This window comes from Ammospiza caudacuta, chromosome 3 (genome assembly GCF_027887145.1).
Source record: "Ammospiza caudacuta isolate bAmmCau1 chromosome 3, bAmmCau1.pri, whole genome shotgun sequence".
In the NCBI taxonomy this organism is placed as follows: domain Eukaryota; kingdom Metazoa; phylum Chordata; class Aves; order Passeriformes; family Passerellidae; genus Ammospiza; species Ammospiza caudacuta.
Window position 1 is genome coordinate 40306478 of NC_080595.1, and position 10422 is coordinate 40316899.

Below are 10422 nucleotides of genomic sequence, written 5' to 3' on the forward strand. Positions count from 1 at the left end.
GCCCCACCGCACCCTGGAGAACTACGACTCCCGGCGTGCCCCACGCGGGAAGTACGGGTACCGCAAAGCGGCGGGGCAAGGCGGGGCTCTCCACCCCACAGAGCAGGCGGTTATTCAATCATTCACGCAGTCGGGCGGGAGCCGGTGGCGGCGACGGGATGTCTCGGGGCCGGGAGCGCGTGGTGGCCCTGGTAGACATGGACTGCTTCTTCATGCAGGTTGAGCAGCGCCTCGACCCGCAGCTGCGCGGCCGCCCTTGCGCCGTGGTGCAGTACACCGAGTGGCAGGGCGGCGGGTAGGTAGGCGAGCCGCCTTGGCGACCCCGGCTCCTCGTCCCACCCCGCTCCCCGCGGGGCCGGGCCCGCCCTGCGCTTCACCTCCGTGTCTTGGCAGGATCATCGCGGTGAGCTACGAGGCGCGCGCCTTCGGCGTGTCCCGCGGGATGTGGGCGTCGGAGGCGCGGGCGCTGTGCCCCGAGCTGGCGCTGGCCCGGGTGCCGCAGGCGCGGGGCAAGGCGGACCTCACACGGTGAGAGCGGGGGCCGGGGGTGGCGGCGGCGCGGGCCTCCCTGGTGGCGCGGGGCGGCGGCTGAGCCCGTGCCCGCCGCCCGGCAGGTACCGGGAGGCCAGCGCGGAGGTGATGCAGGTGCTGTCGCGCTTCGCCGCCATCGAGCGCGCGAGCATCGACGAGGCGTACCTGGACCTGACGGGCAGCGCGCGGCACCGGCTGCGCGAGCTGCGCGGGCGCCCCCTGGCGGCCACGCTGCTGCCCAGCACCTTCGTGCAGGGGCTGCCCGCAGTGCCCGGCCCCGAGCCCGGCGGGAAGGGCCCGCTCCGAGCTGATCCCCGCGGGAAGGGTACGCACCGACCCCCGCCCCCCGGGAACGGCCCGTTCCGCCTGCTCTGACTCCCCCCAGTCGAGAGCGTGGTAAATGGGGCCCGCGTTTTCCGCCGTGAATGGCTTTTAAAGCGCCCGTTCTCCCTGTGGCTGGAATGCGTTTACGGAAGCCTGCGGCTGCTGGCTGGGCCTGGCTGCTGCGGGTCCCTTTGCTGGGCTCAGCAAGAAGTGCCATATCGTGTCCCTTTGAGATCCCTTTCGTGTCCTTTTCTAGAGGAGCTGCGGCAGCGTGGTTTGGACGAGTGGCTGGCGTCGCTGTCTTTCGATAACCCAGACTGTCCTGACCTGCTGCTGACCATGGGCGCAGTAATTGTGGAAGAAATTAGGGTGGCAGTGGAAGAAGCTACCGGATTCAGGTGTTCAGCTGGCATCTCGCACAACAAGGCATGTGCATAACACATCAGCCTGATTTCTTCTGGGCTGCAGCATCAGAACATGCTGTAGATGCTCTCCTATACTGACAAGTCTCCTGTACAGAAAATGAACCGAGCTGGGAATGCAACCATGTGTGATCACACCTTCAGAGAAATTATAAGACATCTGGAAGTGGGAGGAGTTGTTTCCCCAGAGCTGTGGCCTAGGCAGTCAGCAATCCTCTCATTTATTGCCTGGATTCCTGGTGCACCCTAATGTGTGAGTTCACTAGGAACAAAAGGGGTTTAAGTCCTCCGGAGGTGTTTTCTGTAGAAAAAGCAGAAGCATAAAGCAGGTTAATCTTCACCCTGAGTTTCAGGCAATAGTCACTGTAGCCAGTTTCACTGACACAAATTCCCAGTTACTCAGTGGCAGAAGAACACCAGACTGGGGCACTGAGGTGAGCTGGGTTGCTTTTTGTTTTTCTGGTGAGTCAGTGTTTAGCCTGCTGGTCGTGGGGATTTGGGTGATGCTCAGCCAGCTGCTGAGAACAGCCACAGCAGCACTTGGTGCATGACAGCAGCTGCAGAAACAAACTGACTTTGATGCTGCAGCTACGGAGGATTTCCTGCCGGGTGAAATGCAGGCTGGTTTGCTGAGACATCCCTTTTGCTCTGCAGAAGAGGGCTTATTTATACAGTAATGACTTTATAAAGGCAAGCTATGACTTAAAAAAAAAAAGAAAAAAAAAGAAAATGAAGACTAAATGGATGCTTTGGAGTTCAAGGAAGATATATTTCATTGACTGCTGCAGAAACAGCTGGTACTACTGCCAGCTGTACACAGGGATTGTAACTGGTTCTGCACTGGCTTAGTCTGAAACTAGCAGAGACTGTGAGGCAGAAATGAGCTAGCTGAGGAACGTCACTAGTGTAGAAATTTCTAATGGAGGCTATGTTCAATTTCCCTTTTTGCTTTCTTTAGTCAGGAGTAACAGAGAACTTCCCTGATACTTCTAGCAGCTTCTCCCAGCTTCCATTTTCTATACAAGGTTCTTTTTTTTGATAAAGTAAGCACATTGTGATTTACTGTGCTATCCCTGAAGAACTGTGTATGTGTAGCAGCAAGCACAGTGCAGAGATCACCACAGCATACTTGTGGCCGTGCAGAACACTGTGCTGTGCTTCCACAGCCAGCTCACATTGGTGAGTACAAACCTTTTCTGCAGAGCAAAAGAGGTGCTCTCAGCAAACCAGCCCACCTTCCACCCAGCAGGAAACCCTCTGTAGCTACAGCATCAAAGTCCGTTTGTTTCTGCAGCTGCTGTCATGCACCAAGAGCTCCTGTGGCTGCTCTGGGCAGCTGGCTGAGCATCACCCAAATCCCCATGGCCTGCAGGGTAAACACTGACTCACCAGAAAGAGGAAAAGCTCACCTCAGTGCCCCAATTTGGTCTTCTGCCACTGAGTTGCTGGGAATTTGTGTCAGTAAAAACCATTCTCAGGCTACAACAACTGTTGCCTGAAACTCAAGGTGAAGATTATCTGCTTTATGGTTGTGTTTTTTCTACAGAAAACTCCCAAGGAACTGCTTTTCCCAATGAAATACCTTGTTAAGGTGCACCAGGAGCCCAGATGATGAATGAGACCAGAAAATTAGGAAGCACCTGAAGGATAACAGTATGGCTTTCTCAAGAACCACTCATGCCAAATTCATTTATTTATGTGCCCTCCTTGACAGCCTAAGTGGCCAAATATGCAGGAAAGACTACAGATGTGAGGTGTCAACCTTAAAGTTTCTAACACACCTCACCCTGAGCTGAGTAACCTGGTGATGACACGGTAGCAGACAACATGGCTGAAGTTGTCTGAAGGGCATGCATGCATGTAGCTGAAGAAAACTTTACTGTTTCCCATAATGATTTTGCTCAGTGAGGTGCCCTCAAATTGGGATGTTCAGAGTGGGATCCTGGGGGGATCTGTCCAAGGTCTCCTAAGAGCCAGTATTTTCAGTGAAGCCTACAGAGAGGGAACAGCTGTATGAATTCAGGTGCTGCACAGATGGGGCTTGGGGCCTGGGCTGTGAAAGTTCTGAGATGAAATTAGAGTTGAAAATTATGAGCTTCAAAAAGCTTAGAATCAGTCTGAAATCACCAAACAGCACTTCTTATGCTCCTCTTATGCTCATTGACTGTTTTTGTGGTTTATAGAAAAAAAGCAACCAGCAGGATTTTGGCTGAGTCACAGTAAGTCAGGAAGTAGCCTGGAGTTGTTGTGGACAAGCAGCAGGACGAGTCAGTAATATAATTGCTCTTGTAGAAATGCCAAATCCTATTTCAGCATGTGCAGTTTACAGAAGGTGTCAGAAAAAGTAAATGATTTCTCCCCATGAAGTCTCAGTGATTGGTTTCGCTTGCAGCACGTCACTTTATGAGGTGGGTAAAGTTGGAAGTCTCCAGCCAGACAAGAAAAACAGTGATTGGGCATCTGAAAAGGGATCTACTTTGTCTAGAAATGATTTCAAAGTATGTAAGCCTGTAAAATGGGCTGTTAATAAAGGTCATAGCTCAATAGGCAGGCAAGAAATTTTGCTTAGTTACAGGAAGTGTGGCAAAGCACTGAAAGAGAAAGTCATTAAGAGTCGTTCAATAAAACCTCAAACACCCAGCTAAATGGTCTGTGTATTTTTGACCCTGTGGTAGCTTAGAGTGGGAAAGGAAGCTGTATAGGAGAGCATGCCTTCCAGGCTAGCAATTCTGCATTTTAAAGGCTTCCTTTTGCAGCACTGTGCTGTTGCAGACCTCACAGAGAGAAGATTAAAATAGTGACATTGAGAAAAAGCAAGACAAACACAGAAGATGAAGGAAAAAGGCATAGTGAGAGACATAGCCTGGGGGAGGATCATGGGCATGCTGTGGAAGCTCTGGCATGCTTGCCTGATGGAAAACTATAGCAACCACAACAGATGAAAGATCTTTATCTGCCTGGAGCAGGAGTCCAGCAATTCACAGAACTAAAGCCTGGAAGCAGCTTTGCTTTCAGAGTGCCCAGCTTGTGCATGTCACATCCTGAGGTGGATACTGCCTAAGAGCAAGCAGGGGTGCACCCTGCACATACTCCTAGCAGCCATTCCAGGGCAGCTCTTAGAGGTGATGCAGCACCAGCTGTTAGGTGGAGTCACATTAGTGCACAGTGTATACTAACAGAGTTTCCCCCTTTCTGTGTTACAGACCCTGGCAAAGCTGGCCTGTGGGTTGAACAAGCCCAACCGGCAGACGCTGGTGTCTGCACGCTTTGTGCCGCAGCTCTTCAGCCAGCTGCCCGTCAGCAGCATGTGAGTACCAGGGAGCTGCTGCTCCTCCCCAGCACAGCAGTGTGAGCTCACTGACAGCAGCCAGCAGAGGCTCTCAGCTCCACACCAACTGCTTGGCAATGCTCCCAACAAACACAGGGAATGCTGCCAGTGATCTCTCCTGGCTGTGAGTGACAGTTCAGGGGGAGTGTGCTTGGGAAGTACAGCCCAGCTGGTGAATGAACCACAGTCCAAAAGCCTGTGGGCATCCTTTCCCAGGGTAAGGCTGTGCTCAGGATGTCTGCTGGGGTGCATAGGTGTAAGCCAGAAGCAACTGTGAGCAAGGAGGCCATAGCTGTTGACTATGTGTGACTGACAGCTGTCCTCACAGAGAGCAGATGTGGTTTGCTTTTGAGCATCCACACTGTGCACAAGTACTTTTCCTGGTATAGGGAAGTGTTACCAGCACTGCTGCTCCAGAGGAATGGATCCCTATCCTGCTCTCGAGACCTGCACTGCTGGTCTCTGCTTTCTGTGTCTTGCAAGGGATGGAGAGGGATGTGTGTGGGAAAGGGTCCTGTCTGTGTAGGAAGAAGGAAGCTGTATGTGAGGCATTCTTCAGAGCATGGTTTGGGATCAGATGGAGCTGAGGGAGAAGCACTAAAATTGAGAAACCTAAGGAGCAGTTCCTACATCAACTCCTCTGTGTCCTTTTACTGTGAGAAGAGCCAGGTGCCAGGTGTTCCTTTTGTCCTGCTAGTTCCTAGCAGCTTCTAGTTGTCCTTATCTAGGAACAGCTGCTGCAATGCGACTTGTCACAGTCCCCACATAATGCTTCATTTGTGTTTTTTTCTGTGTTTCTCTGCCGTAGCCGTAACCTGGGAGGCAAGCTTGGCACTGCTATCACAGACATCCTGGGAGTGGAATACATTGGGGAGCTGACACAGTTCAGTGAGACTGAGCTCCAAACACATTTTGGAGACAAAACCGGGTAATGATGAACCACTCACCACAACTTGGCTCTTGGCAGGAATTGAGACTTCCTTTCAGTCACAGAACCTTGTTCTGCTGTGATTAGGAAAGGTTTGAAGGTAAAACTTCAGTGATATCTTTGGGAAGCATTGATCTGTCAGGCCCACAGCGTGTTTCCAGTCTTGCCTGCTCCCAGGCACCCTCCCCAGGATAATATTTTGCTTGTCAGCCAGTGCCTCAGCGTTCCTCTACAGCATCCAAGGTCAAAGGGCTGGTTCTCTGCAGGCTGGAAAGAGGGCAGTCTTGACAGTCTCATGATAGAGGAAATTACAAGGCTAGGCTGGAGCCAGAAACACAACTTCTGGGCCTGGAACAGCGGTTGGACACCCCTGCAGATTGGTGAACTGTTGCCACTTCAGGAGAAGAGGTGGAGGAGTTGTGCTAACAGACAGTTGTGGCCTGAAAGACTCCTGCCTGTTCAGCTGTGGCTGTGACTGTAGAGTTGAGGATGTGAGACAGTGACAGCTTGCACTGGGTTGAAAGCAGGGCTCAGCAGGAGTCCGACGTGCTGCCCAGTGATGCCTGCCTGTCTGTAGCTGCCTTAACCTCATTCCTTCCCTGTGGCTTTCAGGTCTTGGCTCTATGACTTGTGCAGAGGAATTGAAGAGGAACCTGTCAAAAACCGGTACCTTCCCCAGTCTATTGGCTGCAGCAAGAATTTCCCTGGGAAGTCAGCCCTGGCCACACAGAAGGCGGTAGGAGAAGCCTACATCTAGCATAAGGCTTGGTTTTCACACTGGAGAAAATAAGAATACTAAAAACAGACTAGCTTGCAAAACTGCTGCTTTTCTGCACAATTATGCCCTGAAACTCAGACTAGAGGCTCAGTGTGAGAAGGTGGTTTGAGCTCTGGAAGTCCCTGTTGATAGAAATGCATTGACAAACTCCTGCACAAAAAGGTCCGTCCTGGTTATAACTTCCATGAGCAAAACTGGGCCTGTGCTGTTCAAAAGTGATTCACAGTGCCAAGCTTCGAGAGCATGGTTGCTAGAAGGAAGGTAACTAGCCTAAAGAAAGAGGAAGGATGCACTTTAGCTAATGGGTGGGGGGCAGTTCCCACTGAGCTGTAGGAAGATGGGAAGAGAAATCCAGGACAGGGAATGTAGGTTATTTGGCAAAGTCTAGTAGTAATGCAGGGCTTTTAGATATCTAAAATGTTCTTCCCTGCATTGTTGAATCTCAGCTGGACTGATTTCTCAAGGTCTGCTACAGATATGGGGCCTTACAATAGTCTGTCCATTCCAGTCTGATCCTCCCCTCCCCCAGCATTCCCCTTGTTCTGTGGTACTGCTGTGAGTAGAGGCCCAACCTGTTTGTTACCCCTGCTTTGTCCAGGTGCAGCACTGGCTCCTGCAGCTGGCCTTGGAGCTGGAGTCCAGACTGAACAAGGACAGGAGCCAGGTAAGGAGGGGAGGCACAGGGACACAGGGAGGCACATTTGCACCATGAGTGGTTTGCAGGAGGCTGAGGGTGGTATTGGGAGGGAAAGAATCTGCTCACCCCTAGATGTGTGCCTGTGTGCTGAGGTGTCCCAAGAAGAGAGGTGTGCAGGAGCATGGCTGGGCAGGATGGTTTTGCCCCAGAACACTGCAGGGTTAAGAACAGTCCTTGTCCCATGCTTTAGGATGCAGGGATCTGCAAGCTACTGCATCTTCCTTTTGCTGCACTGCTGCTCCCTTGCAAGCTGACCCAGGAGTGCCCGTGGGTTGTGAGAGGGAGCACTGTGCTCCTATCTGGACAGTAAGCTGCAGGCCAGGATGGGAGCAATCCACCACCACCTTTTGCACTGCAGTGGGGCCAAAAAAACTGTGAAGCTTCCTTTGAGGGAAAGCAAGGACTAGCTGCTTCCCATCCTGCGTGGCACAGCTGTGCAAGCACTTGTTGTGTATCCCATCCCTTGGCAATCAGGCCGGGCAGGACATGTCCCACCGCACCCCCGGGAGATGGCAGGGGGGCAGAGGGCTGGGCAGGGCTCCAGGCTGGGAACAGTCCCCTCGGCTGTTCCTGCCCCTTCCTGCAGGAGTCGCTGGAAGCACAGCTCTGCTCTCCCGGCAGAACCACCGCGTGGCCCGGCAGCTGATGGTGGTGATCCGGCAGCAAGGGGACACCCGCGTGTCACGTCTGTGTGCCCTGTCCCGCTATGACGCGCAGAAAATGTGCAACGACGCCTTCACCCTCATCCAAACCTGCAATGCGGCTGGGGCTCACCAGGCAGCGTGGTGAGTGTGGGGCAACGTGGGTCACCTCTGTCAGGTTCTGATGTGGGAGGTACTGGGCGAGCCAGAGACCTATTGGGAAGGAACTCAAGTTAATTTGAGTGGCAGGAAAAGTGATTCCCAGCAGCCTCACAGCAGAGTGCAGAGACCTTTTAGCAGTAGGTCGCCTGGCCTCTTCTGAGCCCCACATCTGGTGAGACACTTCTGTACTTGGAGTTAGGATTGCCAGTGGCTGGGCTTTGTCCAGCTGAAGTGAGGCTGTCCCTGCTGGGCCAAAGAAATAAGCTAAGCCTTGTTGTCCTACCCTAAGGACAAAGCTTTTTGTGAGGAAGCCATTGGGGCAGGAAGAAAAATAAAAGTGCACAACTCCTTTAGCATTTTCTTCCTTCCTTCTGCTCTGCAGTGAAGGCAAGAAGGTCCTGTCTGTTAAACTCTGACAAGGCTGCTGCTCCTTCAGCGTGCTCTCATCTTACAGCAGCTTCTGCCTGTAGTGGACTGAAAGTCCAGGCTGGCAGTTGGCTGCTCCTGCTCCAATGCCCTTCCTTTGGGAATTGCTGCTTTGGAAAGAGGGGTTCTGCTTTGCCCAGCACAGCCTGCTGTGTCTGTTCTGGAGGTAGCAATACTAACTTTGTCAGAGCAAACATCTGTCCCAGCCCTTGCCAGATACTACAGTTCCCCTGTCTGTGAATGTTTTGTGTTGTTTGAAGTCTTACCTCAAAAGCTTTCTTGCTTTCCAGGCTGGTGTCTGAGCTGATGTTGGTCTGTCCTTTGCAGGTCTCCACCGCTGATTTCAGTGCAACTCTCAGCAAGCAAGTTCTCGGAGCCTGTCACCCTCTCTACAGGCATTACCACCTTCCTGACAGGTGATGCCCAGCCTGATGGCACTGCCACCACCAGCCAAAACTCCACGTCTTGTGGGAGGGCTGGGGTCAAGTTTTTTAGGAGCCCGAGCAAAGAGCTTCGGCAGAAACCAGCTAGTGCTATTGAGTCCTTCTTCCAAAAGGCAGCAGAGAGGCAGCTGGCACAGGCAGTGGCAGCACCCAGCCTGCCCACTGCTGCCACTGCAGAGCCAGCTGTGCCCAGCTCCCCAGAGCACCAGGAGAGAGCTGCTGTTGGCTTGCCTGTTGGACTTGCCTCTGTACAGAGTGACCTGGAGTCCCCTGTGAAGCAGGATCCCAGCGATGCCAGCCCTACTTCTCTGTACAAGAGGCTTTGCCAGGAGAAGTTGCCATCAGATGCCACACAAACACCCTCAACTCCACCCAGCTCCAGGACCCTTCTGAAATTCCAGCCAGCTGTGGAGGGAAATGAGCAGAATTTGCCACCCTCTCCTGAGCTCACCCTGCTGCCTCCTGCCTCTCCAGGGGACCAGCAGCGCTGTGAGAAGTGTGGCCAGCTCGTGCTGGTGTGGGAATTCCCTGAGCACATGGACTACCACTTTGCTCTGGAGCTGCAAAGCTCTTTCCTGGAGCCCAGCCCTCCCATGGCTCCAGAAGCAGCTCCCAATGCAAAGGCTGTGGCTTCCAGATCTCCTGCTAAGCCAAAGAACAAGCCCAAGACTCCAGCAGGATCTAGTACAAAACGACCCAAAGAAGGTGTGACAAGAACTTTAGATTTTTTCTTTAAGCCCTTACCTCCTTAACTCTCAGCCACACTGGGTGTTTTTAAATAATCAGTATTTTAAAATAATCAGTATTTTTAAAGAATCGGTGCTTTTAATCAGTGTTTTTAAATATCGGTGCTTTTTTTATACTGCCTGTCAGGTTTTAATGCCAAAAAGTCTAGTAAATTATTTTCATTCCAAGTCTAAGAGGAACTGGAACTCATGAATTGTGTAGATGTAGCCTGTTTAGCTGGTGGCAGCTAAGCCAGCCTCTGCCTGCCTGGTGCTACTAGAAGCTGCACAGTACTGTCACCTACACCTCTTGCCATAGGTATTTGCATGCCATCACTGCTCAGTAATTTTGTTCCTCCTATAAAAGCAGCAACTGTAAGTGCAGCAGCTTATCTCAGGGAATCTGCAGCTAAGCCTTGGCTTGAACCCCTGTCTAATCACTGTGTATAAAACCTTCAACTTGTGGTTCTACTCTGGCTGCACTTGCAGGCCTTGCCCTTACTGTGTAATTTATATGTGGTAGCTTAGCCCAGTTGTGCCTTCTCCCCTCCAGTGAGAAGACAGTGATTTTTATTCCCTCTTTCCCACACCCCAGGATTTATTTTATAAATGGCTTAATGATTCCCTCTGTGTAGCAGTCCATTGCATTGTGCTTATCAGCAGCTCAGGAGTACACAAGGAAGACTACTCCTGTCATAAAAGATTTAAGGAAGCAGTAGCTGCATAGGCACACTTTTTGGTGGCCTCTTTGAGAACTCTGCACTAATTCATAACAATTGCTATTGACACATAAAGAGTCTACTGTTAGAGCCCTCACTAGAAGGGAGAGAAAACATGCCAAGGGTCACAAAGAACACTGTGAAAGCTTTTGGTTGGTGTAGACTGCATAATCACATTTTTCCTCCTTCCCAGACTCTGAGAGACACAACTTGCTGACAGGTACCTGTTCTGACTGGGCTCTGCCAAATGATTTGTTCAGCTCCTTGAGACACAGGTCACAGTACAGTGGCCACTCCA

The 10422-nt window shown here is 51.9% G+C and overlaps 1 protein-coding gene across 1 annotated transcript; it reads left to right on the top strand.

Moving 5' to 3' along the window:
• Window positions 1–143: 143 nt before the first annotated feature.
• POLH (DNA polymerase eta) lies at window positions 144–9543 on the top strand. The gene is made up of 10 exons (XM_058802492.1): window positions 144–295; window positions 394–528; window positions 615–856; window positions 1112–1281; window positions 4481–4584; window positions 5414–5533; window positions 6146–6269; window positions 6910–6975; window positions 7630–7793; window positions 8565–9543. The coding sequence occupies exons 1-10, from the start codon at window positions 159–161 to the stop codon at window positions 9430–9432; spliced, it is 2130 nt and encodes a 709-aa protein (XP_058658475.1). The 5' UTR covers window positions 144–158; the 3' UTR covers window positions 9433–9543.
• The last annotated feature ends 879 nt before the right edge of the window (window positions 9544–10422 follow it).

Excerpts from the sequence above, each read along its gene's own strand:
- POLH (XM_058802492.1), top strand. The coding sequence starts at position 159 with ATGTCTCGGGGCCGGGAGCGCGTGGTGGCCCTGGTAGACATGGACTGC. Across the intron at positions 1,282-4,480 it reads CTGGCATCTCGCACAACAAG|ACCCTGGCAAAGCTGGCCTG; the intron begins GCATGTGCATAA and ends TCTGTGTTACAG. Across the intron at positions 6,976-7,629 it reads TGAACAAGGACAGGAGCCAG|AACCACCGCGTGGCCCGGCA; the intron begins GTAAGGAGGGGA and ends CTCTCCCGGCAG.